The following is a 23,853-nucleotide window of genomic DNA, read 5'->3' as shown; positions in this document are numbered from 1 at the left end:
CTCAGTCTGTGGACCAGGCTGGCCTCAAAGTCAGAAATCTGCCTGCCTCTGCCTCCTGAGTGCTGGGATTAAAGGCATGTGTCACCACTGCCTGGTTTGTGTGTGTGTGTATTTTTTTTTTTTTAAGATTTATTTATTTATCATATGTAAGTACACTGTAGCTGTCTTCAGACACTCCAGAAGAGGGCATCAGATTTCGTTACGGATGGTTGTGAGCCACCATGTGGTTGCTGGGATTTGAACTCGGGACCTTTGGAAGAGCAGTCGGTGCTCTTAACCACTGAGCCATCTCGCCAGCCGTGTGTGTGTGTGTGTGTGTGTGTGTGTGTGTGTGTGTGTGTGTGTGTATTCTTATGTGCCACATGGAGAACAGGGGAGTCAGTTCTCACCTTCCACAGTGTATTCTGGGGCTTGAGTTAGTCAGGCTTGCCTGGCAAGTGCTCCTAGCTAATAAGCCCTACCTGATATTGCTGTTCTTATTGGAGATGGATTTGAGAGGGTTCCAAAGTCATGAGAAGATAGTGGATAAATTTGGTGGCCGGTTTACAGCAGTTCTCCCCCATTCATTTTCAGACTCTTTGGAACTCTAGCCAATTTCACAGTTCTGAATGTCAGTCACTGAGGATGCTGGTAGAAGATGAAGCGGCTGAAGAGGACTCCGAAGCAGTCTCCTCCCGAAGGAGAAGCAACAGTATTCCTAAATGACAGAGCTTAACCATTTTTGTACGCTATGGAGGATTTTGACTTGGTGGAAAATTTACAAAAAACGTCACCTTCTGTAGAATCTGATATTAAAAGCACTCCCCATTTCCTTGAGTTGAGCTTGCATGCTAATAGGTAAGAGTTGGTTTGATACTATTTTCATGTGTCAACAAATCAAAGTCACTTTGTTTGCAGAGCCTACCTCTTAATCTAATCAGTGACATAGTTGCTGGTTTGCCTTAAAGAACAGAACAGCCACCCTCTGTTCGGGTCCAGTGGTCAGTTGAGAACAGTATTCTTGTCTCTCTGCTGTGCTTTTCACGGCCTGCAGAGAAGTGAACACTGTGGCAAAGGACTTACTAGCTATGTAGCAAGTTCCAGGCCAGCCAGGGCTACATTGTATGACTATGGTCTCACAAAAGCAAAAGCCTCAAATTAATTTTGCTCATTGTACCATATATTATGCTTTTCTTATTTGTCAACTTATAAGGATATCTTTAAAATTTGGTAATCTAACTGGGCAGTGGTGGCGCACACCTTTAATCCCAGCACTTGGGAGGCAGAGGCAGGCGGATTTCTGAGTTCGAGGCCAGTCTGGTCTACAGAGTGAGTTCCAGGACAGCCAGGACTATACAGAGAAACCCTGTCTCGAAAAACCAAAAAAAAAAAAAAAAAAAAAAAAAAAAAAAAAGATAATGTAAATACATACATATACTTACATTTATTTGAGGTTCGAGTCTCTTGCAGCCCAGGCTAGCCTGACTCATAATATAACCTTGAACTTTAATTCTCTACCTCCTGATAATTTCATAATTATTTCTCCTTTTTTTTTCTTAAAGATTTATTTATTATTATACATAAGTACACTGTAACTGACTTCAAGCATACCAGAAAAGGGTGTCATATCTCATTACGGGTGGTTGTGAGCCACCATGTGGTTGTTGGGAATTGAACTCAGGACCTTCGGAAGAGCAGTCAGTGCTTTTTTTTTTTTTTTTTTTTTTTTTTTTTTTAGATTTATTTATTTATTATATGTAAGTACACTGTAGCTGTCTTCATACCAGAAGAGGGTGTCAGATCTCGTTAGGGATGGTTGTGAGCCACCATGTGGTTGCTGGGATTTGAACTCAGGACCTTTGGAAGAGCAGTCGGGTGCTCTTACCTGCTGAGCCATCTCACCAGCCCCCAGTCAGTGCTTTTACTCACTGAGCCATCTCTCCAGCCCCCCCCTTTTTTTTTTAAAGAGACAGCCTCATTGTGTGGCTAAGGTTAGCCTCAAACTCAAGGCAGTCCTTTTTCCTAATACTGGAATCACAAATGTGAGCTATCATACCCAGCTCATTGCTACATTTTAAATGAATACTATAATGTTTTATACTGCAGAAGCATCACACTAGTCTCCAAGGTAGCCATGGAAAATGTGGTCGTGGGGCTGGAGCGACGGCTCAGTGGGTAAGAGCACTGGCTGCTCTTCCAAAGAACTGGGTTCGATTCCCAGCATGCACATGGCAGCTCACGATTGTCTATAACTCCAGTTCCAGGGGACCTGACACCCTTACACATACAAAAAGACAGAACACCAGTGTACATAAAATAAAAAATAATTAAAAAAAATGTGTTAGTAACTAATTAAAAAATGTGTTAGTAACTAAACAAACAAACAGACAACAACAACAACAAAACAGACTATGAACTGACAAAATAGCCAACCAACTACTTTCTGTATTTAGTTATTTATTGATTGATTCAGGTCTTTCTGTCCCTGCCTGCCTTCCCTGAAGCTCACTATGTAGACCAGGCTGGCCTGGAAGCTGTGGCAGTGCTCTTGATGCTACCTCCCGATCTGGGCATTATGCCTTGGCTTTGTACAACCACGTACACATACATCCGGCTGCTCTTTCTTTTTCTTTCTTTCTGTCTGTCTTTCCTTTCTTTTTTCTTTTTCTTTTTCTTTTCTTTTCTTTTCTTTCTTTTTTTTTTTTTTTTTGAGACAGGGTCTCTTTATAGCTTTACCTGTCCTGGAACTGGAACACACTGGCCTTTAACTCACAGAAATCCACCTGCCTCTGCCTCTTAAGCATGCTGGGATTAAAGGTATGTGCCACCATACTTGGCAGAGGGTCAAATAGCTTTAGGTATAAAGATTTTGAAGAAATTGTTTATCATGAATAAACTGTTTTAAAATTATTGATTCTCTGCCTTCTGTGTGGGGAGCCTGAAGTAGCTGTAAGACTGTATAGAACTGCTTGGCATAAGGGAATCTGAGAGGAAAATGTAGAGTGTGAGAAGTGACTCAGAGGAATGTTCGCTGCGGTGCTTTGCCCTGGAAGCTGAGTGCTGGTCCACAATTTTTTTTTAAAATTTATTTATTTTATATATGTGAGTACACTGTAGCTGTACAGATGGTTGTGAGCCTTCATGTGGTTGTTGGGAATTGAATTTTAGGATCTCTGCTCGCTCCGGTCAACCCCACTCGCTCTGAGAAAATGGCCCAAGATTTTATTTATTATAAATAAGTACACTGTAGCTGACTTTAGATGCACCAGAAGAGGGCATCAGATCTCATTACAGATGGTTGTGAGCCACCATGTGGTTGCTGGGATTTGAACTCAGGACCTTAGGAAGATCAGTCAGTGCTCTTACCCGCTGCGGGCTCACATTTTACTTCCTGTCCCATTTGATAGCCCCTCTGAAATCTACTTCTGGAAGAAATTCCCTTTAGAACGTAGTGCTTGAATTGTCTGGAGGAACCTAAATGTGTTTTTCTCATAAAATTCATGTCATTGAATTTGTATCCTTTTTCCTTATGACTGACTGTTAAACCCACCATGCTGAGACTACATAATTGCAGCTCTGTAAAGTCCTTCTGGACATAGATTTTATTAAAGAGTTTCTTGCTCTTGAATTATTTTTTAATTTTTTTCTAGTCCTAACTTCTATTATTTTAGTATCTTCATTTTCATTTTGGTGTGTGTGTGTGTGTGTGTGTGTGTGTGTGTGTAACAATGCTCAGGGTCTGGGAATGTAGCTCTGTTGGTTGAGTGCTTGTCTGACTTGCAGGAAGCCCTGGGTTTTGTTCCTAGCACAGCAAAGATCAGGCATCACAGCTCATGACAGTAACTTCTGCACTTAAGAGGAAAAGACAGAAAAACAGAAGTCCAGGGTCACCTTCTCCTATATAGTGAGTGAGGCTAGCCTAGCCTATATGCAGCTGAGAAAACAAAGCAAAATATAAATTTGGAGAGAAATGGTTTAGTAGTTAAGAACACAGGCTGCCTTTCCAGCGGACCTGGGTTCAATTCCCAGCACCTACATGGCGGCTCACAATTGTCTGTAAGTCCAGTTCCAGGAGATCTAACACCCTCACACAGGTATACATGATGCAGGCAAAACACCAACACACATACAATAAAAAATAAACCATTAAAAAAAGTTTTGTTACAAAATAGAAATCAATAAAAATGAAAATGCCCCTTCAGCTATTAGACAAATTTTAATGTTTCGAATTGTGCTTTGTGGTGTGTATAAGCAAATCTACAATCAACCCACATTTGGAAAAGAACTCTTCTGGAAAGAATTAGTGTTCTATTACACACCACACAGGCTCCATAAACCCTGAATATTGGCTGCTAATTGGCTCGGCAGAACTTTCATTCAAAGGTAGTCCAGCGATAAGCTTATCACACCAGATCAGGGCCTGGTTACTAAGACTTGACTGTTCTGGGCAGTGCAGAGAGAATCCGTAGTACACAATGAAGGGCTGTTTAAAGTGGGCCAGATTTTATTCCTTTATTCCTCTGGAATAATTCAGAGAAGCTAGGATGTTTCCCTGTGGATTCCACTGGGCTTTGGGGCATTCCCTCAGTACTGGAGAAGGGCTTTCTGTGGAGAAGGACTTCCTGTGGCGCTCGTAAAGAAGTGAGCTTGTCCTGTCATCCTGTGCTGTCCGGCCTCTGTGGTCAGATTTTTAAAGGAGGTGCCATTCTAGTGGACGATTAGGTAGCAGTGGTTGTGTTCTGCTCTGCTCAGTCTTGAACTGCTGACTTACTCAACGCTTCAGTCCAATGAGGAAAACCATCTGAATTGTTTATGTTTCAACAGAAGTAGTCCCCACCTTAGTACAAATGGGGTATCCTCTTTCTCAGGGAAGACCGGGCCACCTGTCATTCAAGGGACAGTGGAAGTCCTCACTGCTTTAAGACAAGACCTACAGAACAGTGGCCGGACTGACTCAGAACTTTGGAAGAGTTGCCAGGTACCTCATTTTGCTTTATTTTGGGGGTCTTGAAAAGATTTCTGTTTCCATGGGACTCTACTGAACTGTTAGAAATCTATGTCTAGAAAACCGTGATACTTAACCTTAGGGCTAAAGTCAAATGACGAAGCATGTTAACCAGGCACCGATACTGAAGGAACAAGAAAAAGAAAACATGGAAGGTGGTGGCCTCGATAGATAGACTGGAATAGTCCCGGTGAACCGAAGTCTTTGTCCCCAGCACCCTTCGATTGTTACAATTGTTTTCAGTCTTCTGAGTAACTCCTACAGTTGTCCTTAGTCTACTTGGCTTCAAATATTTTGAACGCTCTGATTATAAATACATTCTTCAGCATGCTGTGTTGAGCTGTCTGCTTTTCATGGCAGCGATTTCTTTGGTTAAATGGTGATGGAAATTTAGTTTTTATGAACATCACACAGTTGAAGCTTGGTGTGGAAGCTGGTGGTGATGTGCCCTCCTTAGTCCTGCAAAGACCAAGAGGAAAAACAAACAGAACCGAACTTAATAGATTGACATCTAAGAGGATACTCACAAGATTTGGAGAATATTAGTCTTTGTATGGCCTTTTCTCAATTTTTTTTTTTTTTTTTTTTTTTTGACACAGGGTCTCATTATGTAGCTCTGACTGGCCTAGAGCTCATCTTCCTGTGTATATACCAGGCTGGCCTCGAACCCATAGAGATCTCTCAGAGATTCTCTTGACTGTGTCTCCCAAGTGCTGGGACTGAAAATATGAGCCAGGCCTCTATTTTTTTTTCCTGCTTTTAAAGACTAAGTTAAAGGTTGAAATGCTTTATAGAGATGCAAACATGATTATCAAACTCTAAGCAGTAGATGGTTTTGCTTTCTATTAATTGTACTTTATAGAACCAAAACTTGTGTTTTTAGACTATAAAATGGAAATAATGATCTCCTGGTTTGAGAATTCAGTAGCAGCCACACCCCAAATGTAATCTCTGTAAGGATTATGCATTTAAAATGGACTGTTGCTATGTACTAAAAGAATGAGCTCTTCAGATTGTTTTTGTAGGGGAAGGGGTGGCGGAGGTTTGAAGCAGGTCTCACCCTGGGACCCTGAATGGTCTCAGAATGCTGGGACTCCTTCTGGAGCCCAGCCTGACCTTCTTCAGTTCATGGCACTCACGCCTTAGCCTCCTAAGTGCTGAGATTTCAGATTTGAGCTTCTGTAATTGGCAGCTTTTTGGTTTTCCACACACGTTTTGTTTATCCACCCAACAACCACTGAGCTAATGGGGAAGACCTCTAAGATGCCCTTGTGCTGTGATGCTGTTAAGACACAGGATGGCCTGGTTTGGGGAGGTAGCTCAGTGGCGTGGGGCGCATGCAGGAGGCCCGGGGTTCTAATTCAGCATCTGGAAAAGCAAGTTCCATTCATTAGCTTGTGACCAGAAACACAGAAATAAGAACAAGAGCGACTACCACGGCACGGCTTGTGTCTGGCGCTTGTGTTTGACTAGAAATTATTACTTTAAGACTGTGAATCAACACCTGAAGTCAGAGACAGATGGTACTTGTGAGTCTCATGTATTGATTTAAGAAAACGATCTTTGCAGATGATCTCCTGTAGCCTGTTGATTCTGGGCTCATGACCTGACCCTGAGCTCTCATTTGCAGCCTCAGCCTCCTTCAGGCAGAGTGGGGAAAGTCTGAGGAGGGAGGAGGCCTGGCTAGAGTTTTGTGAGCCTGTTTCTGCACATGTCTCTTCAGTGATGTAACCTTTTTGCTGTGTTTACTGATCAGTAAGAGTCTAGCTACTCAGTGAAGAACTGCATAGAGCAGTGCTATAGGAACAGATGGTCAGGTGTTTCGCAAGCCTGAGTCTGGTGGTTTCCCTCTGGAGTCTCTGTTTCTCACCTCCCTTTTGGAATAGTAAGGTTGTTTTATTCTTGCCACTCAAAAGAGACTAATCTATTTCGCTAGAAACAAAACCTCCCTTATTCTGAGCAGGCAGACCGACAGTTTCCATAGTTGGCTTTAGCTAGATCTTTTTAGCATTTTACCACTTGGATTACATATACAATAATAACAGTTATAAGATGAAAATAATAAGTGTTTACAACTCATTGTCTCTTTGCTGGGTAGTGTACTAGAGACTTTGCTTGTAACATGGAAACTTATTAGACCTGGAGACTTCTTTCTGTAGCTTTTAAAGTAAAAGCAGTTCCTACTGAAGTGAGATTCACAGGTAAAATAACCGATCTGAACTAAACTTTTTTGGTTTTTTTTTTGGTTTTTCGAGACAGGGTTTCTCTGTGTAGCCCTGGCTGTCCTGGCACTCACTTTGTAGACCAGGCTGGCCTTGAACTCAGAAATCCGCCTGCCTCTGCCTCCCGAGTGCTGGGATTAAAGGCGTGCGCTGCCACGCCCGGCTTTGTACTAAACTTAACATAGGTGGTGGTGCATACTTTTAGTCCCTATAATTGAGAGGCAGAGGCCATGAGCTTCTCTGAGAGGAGAGGATGAGGAACTGAAGGGAAATGGAGGCACGAGAAGCTCACTTTGATCCCTGGCGCCCACAGGAAAGTGGGTAGGGAAGTGGTTCTTGTAGTCCTAGTGCTTTCGAGGGACAGCAGGGACTCCTGGGCTAGTCAGCTTTGCATGATTGGCAAGTCTCAGGTCCCAGTAAGAGATCCTGTCTCAAAAATCAGATAGGCTGCTGACTGCTGGTGGTGGTGGCCTTTAACTCCAACACTCAGAAGGCAGAGGCAGGCAGATCTCTATGAGTTTGAGGCCAGCCTGGTCTACAGAGTGAGTTCCAGAATAGCCAGGGCTACACAGAGAAACCCTGTCTTGAAAAAGCAAACAAGGCCGGGCGTGGTGGCACACGCCTTTAATCCCAGCACTCGGGAGGCAGAGGCAGGCGGATTTCTGAGTTCGAGGCCAGCCTGGTCTACAAAGTGAGCTCCAGGACAGCCAGAGCTATAAAGAGAAACCCTGTCTCGAAAAACAAAACAAAAAAAAAAAAAAAAAAAAGAAAAAGCAAACAAAAAACCCAAAACAAAACAAGGTGGGTAGCTCCTGAGGAATGACACCTCTGTCTGGTTTCCATACATGTACATATATCATGAGTGCATACACACACATGTGTACATATATACATGCATACATAAAGTGCAGCTATCAGGTCTTTGTCTCCATGTATAGTCCAGGCCAGTTTCAACATCCTCCTGCCTCAACCTGCTGAGTCGTTGTACCTGGTACTATCTAGTTCATTATTAGTCAGAAATAAAAGGGCTGATGAGATGGCTCAGCAGGTAAGGATGCTTGACTCCAGGCCTGATGACCTGAGTTCACCCCCTGGGCACTGCATTGGAAGGAAAGAACCACCTTCTACAAGATGACCTCTGACTCCCACATGTTTACCTTGGCATATTCCCTTGTGCTTGGCACATTTGAGTGTGTGCATGCGTGCATAATAAATTATAAAAAGTATATAAGAACAGAGCTGGAAAGGCGGTTCGTCGGCTAAGAGCACAGGCTACTTTCCAGAGGACCAATGGCCCATTCATAGCACCTACATGGCAGCTCATTAGCTGAAACTCCAGTTCTAGGGGATCTTCTAGCCTCCACAGTACCAGGCAACAACAGAAGACAACTTAAAGTCCCGTTTGAAAAATAAGGCAGATTTACCCAGATGGCAGGTTACATTTAAAAAGATTCTTTTATCCCTACATTTAATAGTATTGCACTAAATATATAAATTGGCCTATAAATTTTGTATTTAAAAAAAAGTGGTTTTGCTAGGCTTGGTACCTGTAATCCCAGAATTGGGGGGGGGGGGCTAAGGAAGGAGGATTGCTTTGAGTTTGAGCCCAGCCTGGGTTGCAGTGGGTTTCAGGCCAGCCTGGGCTACAAAGCGCTTCTCACTCGAGCGTTTTTCTTTTCTTTTTTTTTTTTTCGAGACAGGGTTTCTCTGTATAGCCCTGGCTGTCCTGGAACTCACTTTGTAGACCAGGCTGGCCTCGAACTCAGAAATCCGCCTGCCTCTGCCTCCCGAGTGCTGGGATTAAAGGCGTGCGCCACCACGCCCGGCACGAGCGTTTTTCTTGCGACGTCTTAGGTTGAATTACGTTCAGTGAAGATTCTTTACAATTTCTCAGGCCAGGTGGTTGCAGCTCTTCAGTGTGGTTGAGCAGCACTGCCAGGAGCAGATTGTCGCCCAGCAGGAGCAGTTCCATAGGCAGATCCGGGTGAGTTGCCCTGACCGACCGACCGACCGTGGGATGCCTTTATTTGTGAGATTTGCCGTCAAAACAGTGTATTAATTTTGCTTATGAAGATATCACACTTAGAGTAGTAGTGTATTTTGAGGCATGGCCTTTTCTTAACACTGAAAATACAATATGTAATTTACTTTTCTTTACCCTCTTTGTTCTCAGCGAATACAGGAGGAGATCCGGAAGTTAGTGAAACTGCAGCTCAGCCATCCGTCCTGGCCTTCGTGTAGCAGCAGCTCTGTGAGTGAGCAGGTGTCTGCAGAAACCCAAATGGGCTTCTTTTCTGAAAACAGTGAGAGAAATGAGTCTGTTGTCAGTTACCCAGTGTCCAAGGAACCCGAGACACAGCCAGCATCATCCACATCCCACCCAGACTGCCATGCCGACAGCAGCTCAGTGAGCAGTGGCTACGGCACCTTCTGCATCCTGGACATGAACACCCACAAGGCTAAGGAGCCCACTGAGCCCTTAGAGTCAGAGGCAGCTTCCCAGGGGCAGCACCCAGCCTCTGTGGTGCAGGCACATGCCCCTGCAAGGGGCGCAGCAGCCATAAACTTCTTCACACAGACCCCTGAAGAGCTTTGTGCCTCTCTAAAGGAAGACAGCTCCACTTTTCCTGGGGAATTTGAACGAAATTTTCTTGGTGAAAACAAGATCTCTGAAGTGTACAGTGGGAAAGCAAATAGGTAAGTGGATTTCTCTGCTCGGTTTTGCTCATTTATTGGTGGCATTGAAAATGTAATAAATAATGTTCTTTTTATTTGGTCCACAGTGGAATGAGATGTATTTGGATACAAATCAGGTTTACCATTACAATCTGACTCTTACCTTGTTACATGCGGAGAACGAAAATAAACAAGCGCTGTGTACTAATGACCCCTGACTCTTCCCATGTGCAGTGCTTTAAGACTGCTCAGTGTGGGACTGGAAAGAGGGCTCGGCATTTAAGAGCTCTAGCTGCATTTTATTTACTTATTTATTTATTTATTTATTTAAATTTATTTACATCTCAAGTGTTATCCCCTCTTGGAAACCCCCTATTTTATCCCCCTCCCCTTGCTTCTATGAGGGTGTTCCTCCACCCACCCACCTACTTCTGCCTCCCCGCCCTTGATACCCCTACACTGGAGCATCTGTGCAGCCTTCATAGGACTCCAGCTGCATTTTTAAAAGACCTTTTTAAAAGACGTTCCCAGCATCTACATGGCAGCTAACAAGTATAATCACAGTTCCAGTTGACCCAACACTTTCCCTTGGTCCCTTTGGGCACTGTATACATGTGATACACACATATATATGTCATATATCATGCAGGCAAAATACCCATACACATAAAGATACAAATCAACCTTTAAAAATGACTCTCAACAGCTGGATATGATGGTGTACGCTTTTCATCCCAGCACTGGAGAAGCAGAGGCAGGCGGATCTCTAGGAGTTCCACAGTGTTAGTACAGGACAGCCAGAGCTACACAGAAAAACTCTGTCTCAAAAAAGAAAAAAAAAACTCTCTTATCTCAGGTGCTTTTTTTTAATCCCAGTATTTGGAAGGCAGAGGCAGGCGGGTCTCTATGAGCTGGAGGTCAGCCTGGTCTATATTGTGAGTTCCAGGACAGCCAGGACCATCTCAAAAACAAAAACAAAAACCCAAATACCCCCAAGTCAAAAAACAACACATTTTGTGAAATTTTGTTGTTTACCCTAAGTTTTCAGTTTGACACATCTGAAATGTGTTGTAGGAGCTGGGCGTGGTAGTGCATGCCTTTAACCCCAATAGAGGCAGGTTGATCTCTGTGAATTCAAGGCCAGCCTGGTTTATATAGCAAGGTACAGGACAACCATGGCTATATAACAGAGAGACCCTGTCACCAAACAAAACAACAACTGAAAACAGAGAAAAGGAAAGTTCAGAGACTCAGGGCCAGTGGGATGTCCCTGGGTAACGGAGCTTGCTTGCCATGCAGGCTGCCATGACCTGAAGGAGAGAACTGACTCTACAGAGTCGTCCTCTGACCTCTGTGTGTGCACTGTGACACACAGACATCATGTGTGCACACAGAATAAAGACGAGGTACATAATAAGGAAAAGAAATTTGCAGCTGGAGAGAGGGTTTAAGAGAGCTCGCTGCCATTACAGGGGACCTGAGTTCAGTTCCCAGAACCCACACAGTGGCTGGCAATGGCCTAGGACTCCAAGTGTAAGGTACTGCTACTCTCTTCTAGCCTCTACAGGCACTACACATACATGTGGTACACAGACATATGTGTAGGCAAAATGTTCATATATAAAAGTCTTTCACTTTTTTCTTTTTTTTAAAGATTTATTTATTTATTTTATGTATGTGAGTACACTGTAGCTGTCTTCAGACACACCAGAGAGGGCATCAGATCCCATTACAGATGGTTGTGAGCCACCATGTGAGCCCTGGGAATTGAACCCAGGTCCTTTGGAAGATCAGGCAGTGCGCTTAACTGCTGGGCCATCTCTCCAGCTCCAATAAAAATATATCTTTATTTTTTTTTAAGATTTTTAAAAAATTTATTATTGTACATAAGTACACTGTAGCTGTCTTCAAATGCACCAGAAAAGGGTGTCAGATCTCATTATGGGTGGTTGTGAGCCACCATGTGGTTGCTGAAAAATAAATCTTTTTTTTTTTTTTTTAAGATATTTAGGAAAACCAATAAAACATCATTTTTGTTTCATTGCTTTGAGTCAGGGTCTCTATATAGCCTTGGCTGTCCCACAACATGCTGCATAGACTAGTCTGGCCTCAAACCTGCAGAGATCTGCTGAGTGCTGGAACGCACACACGGAGAGCATCACCGCATCGGCCCTCTTTTACTAGCATTAAGACAAAGCCCTGCCCTCTGAAACACTAGGTAGTATGCTGACCTCTCGAGATAAAGGGTGGCCTTCGAAGGAAATAATTTTATTTTTTTCTCTTTTTAAGTGGTAAGTCTGTAACATCCTGGGCACAGAGGCTGAAGCAGAACCAGCCAAAGCAGGCACATACAGAGGATGACTGCTCAGGACCTAAGCCAGGGAGTGAGCTGAACCGGAAGCCTCCAGCTGACACAGTAGGTGACAGGGGGCTCTTCTGGTATGCCTCGGCTCCTGTTGGTTACACTGACATTGCTGCGTTTTTGCTCGTTTGTGTATTTACACTTTCTTAAAAAAGACTTCCTTGATTTTGAGTGTACGAGCATTTGCTTGCGTGCATGTATGTGTACCGTATGCATGCAGTGCTGCTGGAGGCCAGAAGAGGGCATCGGACCCTGTGGAGTTACCCTGGTTGTAAGCTGCCATTTGGGTGCTGGGAACCAGGCCCCAATCCTCCACAAGAATAGGTGGTCCTATTAGCTGCTGAGCAACTGTTCTTTCTTGAGCTTCTCTTTTGTCTCAGGATTGACTGTCATTTGCTGTAAATCCAGCCTCTTTAGTAGGCTGGAAATGAGAGCTGATGCAGGACAGAATTGTACAAAAATGAAGAGAGATGGGTAAGATGGGGGGCTTCTCTTCCAGAGGGCCTGAGTTCAATTCTCAGCACCCAGTGACAAGTACGGCAGTCTGTACTGCAGGTGCAGGGATCTGATGCCCTAGTCTGGCCTCTGAGGGGACCGCACCCACATGCATAGGCATACATGAAGGAAAACACACGTATGCATAATTTTAAAGATTTATAGAGTGTTTATTCTCTGTGTTAAATGTTTACATTAAGTGATCAAAGAAAGAGTGATCACTGAAAATCAAAGCACGTCGACTGACAGCACAGCTCAGGGGTTGGGTGTTTGTCTGACATGTGCACCTGAGCCCCTGGGTCTGTTCCCCAGCGTCACAGCACAACAACATATACCTTCAGGTAGTATATACTATTATTATGTTGCAACAAGTAGTACTGTGTGTGCCAACATTATCTTAAAATTGTCTTAAAATTATGAAAATTTGGATAATTATGATTTTATAATTTGATGTCCAAGTTTGTAGATAATAGATTAAGTTTTTGCCTTGGGACTAAGTTTGCCATATCGCCCTGGCTACCTCTGCCTCTTGTCTCTTAGCCCCCTGAAGAGCAGGGATTGGGGTAGAATGTCACCATGCTTTGCAGGAATAAATGTTTACACTCTGTGTGGAGCTCTTGCTAACACGGCAACTCTGTTCATTAAAGGGCCATGGACAGAAAGTTCCAGTATGTGTGTGTTCCTGCCATGGCCTCCACTGTCATGGGGCAACACACTTCTTAGGGTCATACTTGGAGGGTCTAAAATCAGGTCTTTGTATAAGCTGAACATGTCCATTATCCTAGGGAAAAATCTGAATTAGAAGGTTGTAAGAGTTCCTCAGCTTGTAACTTTGTTTGCGTTTATCTATTTCCCTGCTTTTTATTCTGATGTGGGTGTGCGTGTTAAGCCCGCATGTGGAGGTCAGTGGACAGTGTATGAGAGTCAGGTTCAGGAGATTGAACTCAGACTGTCAGGCAGCCAGTGCGTGCCTGTATCCCCCACCAGCGAGCACATGTACCCCCTCCACACCCAGCCTTCTCCCTGTTCTTCCCCCCAGCCTTTTAACATTTTGAGGGTTTTTTTGGGGGGAGGGAGGGGGCAGGGTCTCTCTCTATATCCCTGGCTGGCTGGAACTTTTACTAGGTATACCAGGTAGGCTTTGAACTCACAGTGATCCACCTGCCTCTGCTTTTGAGTGCTGGGCTTAAAGGGACTCACCACCATGCCCAGCTTCCCTCAGACTTTAAAGAAACTGCTTCTTTCGCTCTTAGGAGTGTCCTTCCTCCCCCCTCCACCCCCTTTTTGAGGTAGACTCTCACCCTATAGTCCAGGTGGCCTTGAACTCATGCTAATCCTCCTGCCTCAGTGTCTCAGATAGGGAGATTACAGAAGTGAGCTTCCTACTTATGGGACCCCAGTTGGTGTTGAAGAGGAAGGAGGTGAAGACTTCTGAAGCCCGAGAAGCCTGTGGTGGGTACTGTGTGTTAAGTCCTAGCAAGCCTGTGCTGGGTACTGTGTGTTAAGTCCCAGCAAGCCTGTGGTGGGTGCTGTGTGTTAAGTCCTGGGATGAGCTTGCTGCAGTTGTGGTCTGGAAAGGCTCATCACGCTCTGGGGGTGGGTCTCTTATTCCCAACTCTTTTGCCATCAATAGTGGGCTGTCATTTTTGGGACAATAGTCTGAAACTAATTATGGATTGGGGCAGAAAATTGCTATTTTCTTTGTAGTTGTTTGGCATGAAGGGAACGTGTTCTCCTTCCTATATAATAGTTTCTTCTGTTTTATAAAACTTAATATTTAAATGCTGTCTTACCCCTCACCCCTCACCCCAGAGACAGGGTCTCCCTACATAGATCAAGCTGCCTCTGCCTTCTGAGTTCTAGGGTTCCATGGGTACGTGAGCCCCGTACCATGCCTACCCCCCGTTTTCTGTGTGGGTACATGCTGAGTGTCTGTCTACTGCCACACCTTTACCCCAAGACTTTTCTGCTTCTGGCCTTGTGGTTCACAAACTTTGCTGCAAGTTGGAGTCATCTGTGCTTTCAAAGTGTTCTCAGAGTCGGGCGTGGTGGTGCACGCCTTTCAGCACTTGGGAGGTAGAGGCAGGCGGATTTCTGAGTTCAAGGCCAGCCTGATCTACAAAGTGAGTTCCAGGACAGCCAGGGCTACACAGAGAAACCCTGTCTCGAAAAACCAAAAAAAAAAAAAAAAAAAAGTGTTCTTAGACTGTCTGCTTCCACTAGGAGTTCTGACTGCTACTTGGGGTGGGGCTGCCTGCAGAGGGGCATTATATTCGTGGACATTGGGGTGTGAGGGCCTCTAAGAGGTCCCTGGGTGGATTGGTGGCGCGTCTGGAGCAGCAGCCTTTGCCTGACTGATCTCATCGGGGCAGCTGTGAATCAGGCCAGCAGCTTCCACCCTCCACTGCTGTTTATGCCCAGCAGGGCAGCCGAAGGAGGGGCTTCACCCCCACCCCCACCCCCACCAAGGCAAGGCTTATTCTTCCTCATGAATGATACATTTAGCATCAAACCGTTTGGGGAAATCAAATTTCTAATGTGTGTGTCACTGAACTTTTAAGGGATTTTGAGGTGGTATTGGCAGGTGATAGAGGAATGGCGCGACCATTGTGTTTCTTCGTTGTGGAATTCTGGGTTCACAGAAGCAGGAAAGACTCTCCCGAGCTTTTCTCTCTGTTCCTAGTGTCTTCAGTTTCATTCCACAGAAGGGACTGCTTATCAGAATTGTCCCCTGATGGGCTTTTCCTTTTGCACAGCGCTGGTTTATTCTTGGAAATAGCTACTTTGAAGTCGATCATGACTTTGTGTATTGTGTGGAGCAAGCGGTTTCCAGGGCCAAGTTGTTCTTTATTTCTTTGGCCCTTTGTTTCCATTACATGGGCTGAAGGACTCCGGTCTTTAGACAACTCTCATCAGTAGGTCCTTGAGCTGGGCCCAGGGCAACAGCTTTGCCTAAGAGGACCTAGGTTTAGAAGGCTTTGTTGAAGCGGGCTTTGACTTTCAAGTGGCCTTTTCTTCGGTGGATGGCCTTTCACAGCCAGCATTGTGTAAGGCAGTATTCTCGTGCACGGTGTGTATACTCCCGTCCCGAGGCTCGAATCTCAGCAGCAGGGTGAGATCTAACTATTTCACTTGGGAGTGCTTGACTTGGTCCCTGATAGTCCCTTTCCCAGTTGGAAGAGTCAGGAGTTCTAAGAAACAGATGATGACTTAGGAATTTGTGCCTTTACAGAAGGAGGTGGCGCGGTTCCCTTGCGGCAGACTTGCGAGTAGCTTATTCCTTCTGATAAAGCACTAATAAAGTCCTTCTGGGGCGGGGAAGATGAGGAGTACCCAGAAGTCAAGGAGAGCCGGTGGTGGTCGCGCATGCCTTTAATCCCAGAACTCAGGCCGGCACAGGCACATGAGTCTCTGTGAGTTTGAAGCCAGCCTGGTCTATAGAGCAAGTTCTAGGACAGCCAGGGCTGACACAGAGAAACCCTGTCTTGGAACCGCCCCCCCCCCCCAAAAAAAAAAAAGAAAAGAAGAAAATGTCCCTGTCATACATCTCTGTTTGAGACATTTCCTTTTTCTCTGTAGTGGTGAACATGAAATTTGGCAGAGGTCTTTTGGCAGCAAGTGTTCCACTGTCCTATACCTATCCCCGGAAAATAGAGTAAGGAATAGTGACTCACAGGGTTTGTTTCTTTAAAAAGACTTTGTTTTTTTTTCTATTCGTGCACATGTGCGTGCGTGCCTGTACCTGAAGGCCCCTACAGAGGTCAGAAGATGGTGTTGGGTCCTTGAAACTGGAGGAGTTACAGGTGGTTGTGAGCCCTCTGGTGTGAGTCAGTGAGGGCTGCGCGCTGAACCAGGATCCTGTGCAAGAGAAGTACCTAGGCTCTTAACCCCTCACCCACTGCGCCTCTTCAACACCTGGGTTTGTTTTTTAATCAACATAGATAATAAGTGCTTTTAGCCTTTGCTGGGATTTGTATATGAGAAGCAAGAGGCTGAGAGCCTGCTGGTATACATTTGAGATCCTAGCTTTTAGGGAATAGAGAGCAGGGTGATCCACAATACAAAGCCAGCTTAGACTGCAGAGTTCGCTCTGGACCAGCCTGGGCTATGTAGCAAGACTGTCTCAAAAAATGAAGGGCTAGGGCCTGGGGCGATGACTCTGTGGTTAAAAGCATCTTCCAGAGGATCCGGGTTCCATTCTCAACACCCATATGATGGCTCACGATCATTTGTATCATCTCAAATCCAGGTGATCTGACACCATCTTCTGGTTTCCTTGGGTACCAAGTACATAAGTGGTACACAGGCATACATGCAGGCAAAACACCCATACACATAATGATGATGATTTAAAAAAAAAAAATCAAGCTGGGAGGTGGTGGCCCACGTCTTTAATCCTAGCACTTGGTAGGCAGAGGCAGGCGGATTTCTGAGTTCAAGGCCAGCCTGGTCTACAGAGTGAGTTCTAGGATAGCCAGGGCTACACAGAGAAACCTGTCTCGAAAAACAAAACAAAACAACAACAACAAAAAAATCAAAACCCCAAACCAAGGGCTAGGGAATGTAGCTTATGGTAGAGTGCTTTTGTAGACTAGCCCACCTGGGTTTGATCTCCAGCACCAACACACACAGAGAGCAATCTGTTATCCAGGGAGCAGGAAGGTGATGGGGTTTAGGTCATCCTGGGCTACATAGCAAGACCCTGTCTCAAAGGAACAAAAGAAGGAGGGCTAGGTGGAACATGTTACCTAGTGTGCCCAAGACCGTGGGATTAATGCTGTCTACAGAGAACCCAAAAGTAATTCATTATTTGCAGTTAATGTTACTGATTTGTGGTTTTGAGTTATTTGATTTACTCAAGTTGTGATGACATAAACAGATTACTAGTTCATTTTTTTAACTGGCTAACTAATTGCAGATTTATCAAATTCCTGCTGGAAATCGATAGCAAACTGTAAATACATTTTGGTTCTTAACTCATAACACCCGCCCTCAGCTTTCTCTCTCCTTCTTAGTACCCTCTAGCTCCACAGTGACCAAAACAAACAGCAAGAAAGCCTTAGAGAGATGATGCAGGGATGGCGGTCCCCTGCATTGCACTTTTGCAGCCATGGAGCCTCTCCTCACACCCGGGCTGCAGCCTCTACCTGGATTAACACCTGGCTCAGCAATGAGTACCGGATGAGTGTAGCCGTCCACCAATTGTCCTCTTTCGTTTCTTTCAGTCTGACCTTGCTGCCGGTGCTGCACATCCTTGTGCCTCTTACCTCCGTCAGCCGGCCGGAAGCCCACGTTCTTGGTTGTCTGATTCGGGAACAGGTATGGAACTTCAGTTATTTTTGGAGACAGGTCTCACTATTGTAGTTCTGGCTGGCTTGGAACTTATTCTGGAGACCAGTTTGGCCTCAAACTCAGAGATTTTCCTGTGTCTGCCTTCCCTGTGCCAGCACATAGCCTGAATTTAAGTTTAAAAGAAAAAAAATAACTTTCCTTTTAATTTATGTATATGAGTATTTTGCTCACACATGTAACTGTGCACCATATCTGCCTGGTACCCTAGGAGGCCAGAAGGGGGTACTGGATCCTCTGGAACTGGACTTACTGTTGTGAGCCACCATGTGGGTGCTGGGAATTGAAACTGGGTCCTCTGGAAGAACAGCAAGTGCTCTTAACCACTGAGCCATCTCTATGAGCTCCTAGATCTTTACAGAGTTTATTTTACTCCCAGCTCAACTTGCATTTCCCACTGTGTGATTAGAAGTATGTGCGGCATCTGGCTTCTCTAGAAGCAATATTTGCCTGTCGTCTGTTTGCTGTGAATTTGTTCCAACTTCTATGAGGACAGGTTGAAGCAGTGTATCCGTAACACTTCCAGAGAGCTGCCTGCTGAAACCTTCATAGCCTTTCTCCATTACCCTACAAGGATTCAGCAAGTTCAGACTCTCTGCAAGCCATGCTCAGCTGTTCTGTCATTCTGCTGACTGTTTTTGTGCTGACTGCCCAGTCTTAGTGCTGTTTCCCATATGGCACATGCACTTAGCTGTTTGAATTAGCTGCTTTAACGGTGGGTTCAGCCACCTTCCCATCCCCACTGCTCCTGCCCCCATGGTGCTCGCTCACTGTCTTCCACCTTCTGACCTGCCTCCCTGCTGCCATTCCACCTTCACCTTTGAGTCTGTGGGCAACCTGGTAGCCAGAGTGCTCCTTCTGGACTTGGGGCTCCTCTACTCAAAGCTCTGCCATGGTTTCCATTTCCTTAAAATAGCAGCCGGGATCTTTACGGAGTCGCACAGGGCCCCGCAGGATAGAGCTGATTGCCTCCTCCTCGCGCTGAGAGTCTGCTCACTTCTGCCAGGGACTCATTTGAAGACTTCGCCTTAGCTACCTTCTCTCCAATGGGAGACTCTCCTAGCTGTTACTCTCTCAGCGAAACAGGCCTTGCTTGTCTGCAAATAGTTCCTCCCCGCTGCACCTTCCCTGAAATAACAAAGTCAGTGACTGGGACAGAGATGCAGCTCTAGGAGGGACCAAGTGATGCTAGATAGTTACCTTAACAACCAAATCTGCAGCCCAGTGGGCGTGGTGGCACACACCTTTGATCCCAGCACTCGAGAGGCAGAAGCAGGTAGATCTCTTAGTTGGAGACCAGCCTGGTCTACAGAGCGAGTTCCAGGATAGCTGGGGAACCCTGTTTTGAAAAGAACCCCACACAAACAAGCAAGCAAACAAGCAAATGGATGGCTTCATGTAGCCCAGGTTAAGCTAGTTGCTATTTAACTGATGGTGACTTGAGCTCCTGCTCCTCTGAGGCTTCCTCTCTATGTGCTGGGATTATAGCAGTGTGCCAGGATGCCTGCCTTGTGTAACTGTAGTGCAGGAACTCAAGGCCCTGGCCCTACGTGTGTGTGTGTGTGTGTGAGAGAGAAAGAGAGCTCGAGTGTGTCCGCATCCATGTAGATCATGCATGTTTGCACATGCTGTTGAAGCTAGAGGTCAGCCTAGGGTGGTGGTTATGAGGATCTGTCTGCATTTTTTCTTTTCTCTTGAGTGAGCCTCACTGTGTAGTCCTGGCTGGCCTAGAACTCACTATGTAGACCAAGCTATCTTCAGACTTCCGGTGACCCTCATGCCTCTGCATTCTAAGTGTTAGGATTATAGGTGTTTGTCACTATACCCATATCGAATAGAGAATTTGAACTTTTTACGTCGATTTTATGGAAATCTGTATTTATAAGTAAGATCCTCTTTAAAATACATATTTAGTTATTACTAATTCTTTTTGGTTGTTTATAGTTTTGACACAGGTTTCACCACATTTATTTATTTATTTATTTATTTATTTATCTATCTATTTGGAGGAATGATAACAAAGGCGTAACATAGTGTGTGTGGAGGTCAGAGGAAAACTTGTGGGAGTCAGTTCTCTCCTTCCATCATGTGAGTTCAGGAATAGAACTCAGATTGCCAGGCTTGGTGGCAAGACTCTTTAATCCACTGAGCCCCCTCACTGAGCCGTGACTGAACTGTCTGTCTAGGGCCCTTCCTCACTCCTCTCTGTTCTCTGTGTGTGCACATCAGGGCTGACTTACTGGAAGCTGGAGGAGGAGGACTTGTACCACTCTTTGCCTGAAACTCTGGAGAAGACGTTTGCACCACCCCCGGCAGAGAGGCCCCTGAGCCAGGTAATGATGCAAGAACCCCATGCATGCATGGGTGTCTGTGTGTCATGATTATAGATAACTTTGCCACCATAGACTGCATTGTTTCTGCTTCTGAAATGCTGGCGGAAGCTTAGTTTGAGAGTCAGGCTCCCTTTCTTTTCTTTTTTTTTTTAATTTTTTTTATTAGGTATTTTCCTCATTTACATTTCCAATGCTATCCCAAAAGTCCCCCCACATACTCCCCTACTACCCCCCCCCACTCCCACTTCTTGGCCCTGGCGTTTCCCTGTACTGTGGCATATAAAGTTTGCACGACCAATGGGCCTCTCTTCAGGCTCCCTTTTAAATTATACCTCAGCTCATCTCCTATACAATCAGAATAAGGTTACTTCAAAATAGAAGTCAGCTAGGTGTGGAGGTACCATCATTTCCTCAATCTTAGCACTATGTTGAGGCAGGTGGATCACTGTGAGTTGGAGACCAGCTTGGGCTACATAAGAAGACCCTATCTCAAGAAAACAAAACAGACACAGAAATGCAGGCTGAGGAGAGTTCAGTCAGATCAGTGTTTGTCTTGCAGTCATATTACCCAGGCTTACTCTCCAGAGTCTGTACAGAGGGCGTCACCCCCCCCCCCCCCCCACACACACACACCGCTTCTCCCCTCAGCTTTGAGGAGCTGCAGCAGGCAGTCAATCAGTCTAGACTACTCGGCAAGTTCCAGGCCGGTCTGTTCCAGAGTCCGTCTCAAATACAAAGGGGTTTGGAGCAAGAGGTTGTCCTGTGGCCTTCATGTGAACATGCACTTGCATGTGAACATACATACACACACACACACACACACACACACACACACACACACACACACACAGACACTATACAAAACCAACCAACGAAGTAAAAATACTGAGCTAATGTTTTGTTTTTGGTTTTTTTTCTTCAATCTTTTTGGAGCTTTAATGATCCTTTCACAGAGATTGCCTAACATGCAGATATTTAAATTATGAGTCATAACAGTAGAAACATTACAGTTATGAAGTAGCAATGAAATAATTTTGTGGTTGGGGACCGTCATAACATGAGAAAATTCTGTGGTTAAGAGGACATAATTGAGCTAATGTTTTAGAAGTTAAATGCTTCTGCGTCTTTCTCTCTCTCTCTCTCTCTCTTTCTGTATTATGTTATTGGCAGTTTCCTTCCTTGTTTTCCCTTTCTCCTAGATCTGATGGTGACTTCTGTCCTTTTAAGATTCCCATTAGATGCACTTGTAACGTAATTTACAGCCAGTGTGCCCTGCCCTTTCCTCCTTGCTCAGCACCCGAATCTGCCCTCAGTTTAGTTGTGTTTCTAATCTCCCACCTGCTACTCCAGGCCCAGTCAGGGAAGCAGCCAATGGCCACTTCATCCAAGATCTCACATGGCTAGTGGCTCTCTCTCTCTCCAAAGCATCTCGAATTCCCTTTTCTCCTCCTGCATCTCCTAGCCTGCCTGTAGGAACCTGGAAGTCCCATCTTTTCCACCCAGCCATTGGCCACTAGCATCTCTATTGATTGATTAAAACCCAACTGGGAACCGGGCGTGGTGGCGCACACCTTTAATCCCAGCACTCGGGAGGCAGAGGCAGGCGGATTTCTGAGTTTGAGGCCAGCCTGGTCTACAAAGTGAGTGCCAGGACAGCCAGGGCTACACAGAGAAACCCTGTCTCGAAAAACCAAAAAAAAAAAAAAAAAAAAAAAAACCAACTGGGGAACAAGACCTTCAGCGTTCACATATAGATTTTGGATCAAAGCATCAGAACCACCCCCTACACCCATTCCCTTAACAAAAAGACCCCTGGTGCCTTTGTGGGCTTTAGTAGGGCATAAATTTAAAATATTTGGGGGTTGGGAAGGTGGCTCAGTGAGTAAAGGCACTTGCCACCAAGCCTGATAACCTGAATTCAGTTTCTGGGTCCTATTATATGGTAGAAGGAGAGAGCCACATGTGAGTGGACACACATGTACACATAAGTATGTAAATATTATACAAATTGTAAAGATTTTCTAAATGTGTGCGTGTCTGTGTGTGTGTGAGAGAGAGAGAGACAGACAGACAGAGACACAGAGAGACAGAGACAGACAGAGACTGCACCTATATTTGTGCCATGTGGGTGGGTCCTGGAGCCTATGTAGGCCAGGAAAAGGTGTCTGGAAGTGGAGTTATGGGTGTCGTCAGCTGCTCTGTGAGTGCTGGAAACTAACCCAGGCCCTCTGCAAAAATGACAAATGCTTTTGCCTACCGAACTATCTTGCCAGCCTGTTTTGGTTATTGTTGTGACAGGGTCTCATATAGCCTACTGTGGCCTGCCACTCAGTGTGTAGCTGAGTATGACCTTTGAACCCTGATCTTCCTGTCCCTGCTTTCCCTGTTTTGGGGTTATAGGTATTGCTCAGCTAAAATTTGGTATTTTAAAAAAATAGGGTCGTTTGGGCTGGAGAGATAGCTCAGAGTACTGGCTGTTCTTCCTGAGGACACAGGTACAGTTCCCAGCACCTGTATGTCAGGTTACAACTGTGTCTAACTCCATTTCCTGGTGACCTGATGTTGTACTGTGGCCTCTATAGGGGCACCAAGAATGTAGGCAAGCTGGTGAGATGGCTCAGTGGGTAAGAGCACCCGACTGCTCTTCCAAAGGTCCAGAGTTCAAGTCCCAGCAACCACATGGTGGCTAACAACCATCCGTAACGAGATCTGGCGTCCTCTTCTGGAGTGTCTGAAGACAGCTACAGTGTACTTACATATAATAAATAAATAAATCTTAAAAAAAAAAAAAAAAAAAAAAAGAATGTAGGCAAAACACCCATACACATAGTAAAAAAAAAAAAAAAAAAGCACCCCCCCCCCACACACACACATAATAGGGCTCTACAAGAGCAGCCAGTGCACATAACCCCTAAGCTATCTCCAGCCTTCAAGGATAGGCTCCTAGTGACCTGCTTCCTTCTGCTAGGCCCCACCTCCTCAGGGCTCCTGTGTTTCCTGATGACGTCATCAGCTGGGAACCAGCTCTTGTCATCTGAGCCTTTGAGGGACAGTCAGACCCAGGTCCCGAGGGTGGTATTTGTGGACTGCTGACTGGGTTCCAGTATCCCCTTATTCTTTACTATTAGGATAAGCAAATTTCTGTTCTGGAGGAAACATAACAAGAAAGGTCTTCAAAGCTGACAATGTTAATCTGACAGGTTAGATGCTCAGTCTAGTTAAAATCTTTCACAGTTTTTTTTAAGGTGTTGATATTGATAGTGAATTTTTTCATTGTTGATTAAATGATTTTGTTTGTTTCTTTTCGGTTTTCTCAAGACAGAGTTTCTCTGTTTAGCCCTGCCTGTTCTGAAAATTACTCCGTAGATTGAGCTGGTTTCAAATTCAAGAGATCTGCCAGCTTTGGCCTCCTGAGTGCTGGGATTAAAGGCA

At 45.1% G+C, this 23,853-nt stretch overlaps 1 protein-coding gene across 2 annotated transcripts in view; it reads left to right on the top strand.

Annotated features, from left to right (window-relative positions):
• Nucleotides 1–23,853, top strand: part of Mphosph9 (M-phase phosphoprotein 9) — an 82,188-nt gene that overhangs the window by 2,456 nt on the left and 55,879 nt on the right. Inside the window, exons 2-8 of one of the 2 annotated variants that reach the window (XM_021163261.2) lie at nucleotides 574–837; nucleotides 4,804–4,957; nucleotides 9,101–9,190; nucleotides 9,380–9,903; nucleotides 12,172–12,298; nucleotides 17,965–18,058; nucleotides 20,318–20,421. In XM_021163261.2, the coding sequence (XP_021018920.1) occupies nucleotides 731–837; nucleotides 4,804–4,957; nucleotides 9,101–9,190; nucleotides 9,380–9,903; nucleotides 12,172–12,298; nucleotides 17,965–18,058; nucleotides 20,318–20,421 (1,200 nt within the window). In that variant the 5' untranslated portion in view covers nucleotides 574–730. Of the gene's footprint in view, nucleotides 1–573; nucleotides 838–4,803; nucleotides 4,958–9,100; nucleotides 9,191–9,379; nucleotides 9,904–12,171; nucleotides 12,299–17,964; nucleotides 18,059–20,317; nucleotides 20,422–23,853 lie in introns of those variants that run through there. The other variant, XM_021163264.2, reaches the window with a different exon arrangement.

The sequence above is a fragment of the Mus caroli genome, unplaced genomic scaffold, assembly GCF_978045245.1.
Source record: "Mus caroli unplaced genomic scaffold, Mus_caroli_1 scaffold_4, whole genome shotgun sequence".
In the NCBI taxonomy this organism is placed as follows: Eukaryota; Metazoa; Chordata; class Mammalia; order Rodentia; family Muridae; genus Mus; species Mus caroli.
This window is presented reverse-complemented; position numbering and strand designations above follow the sequence as displayed.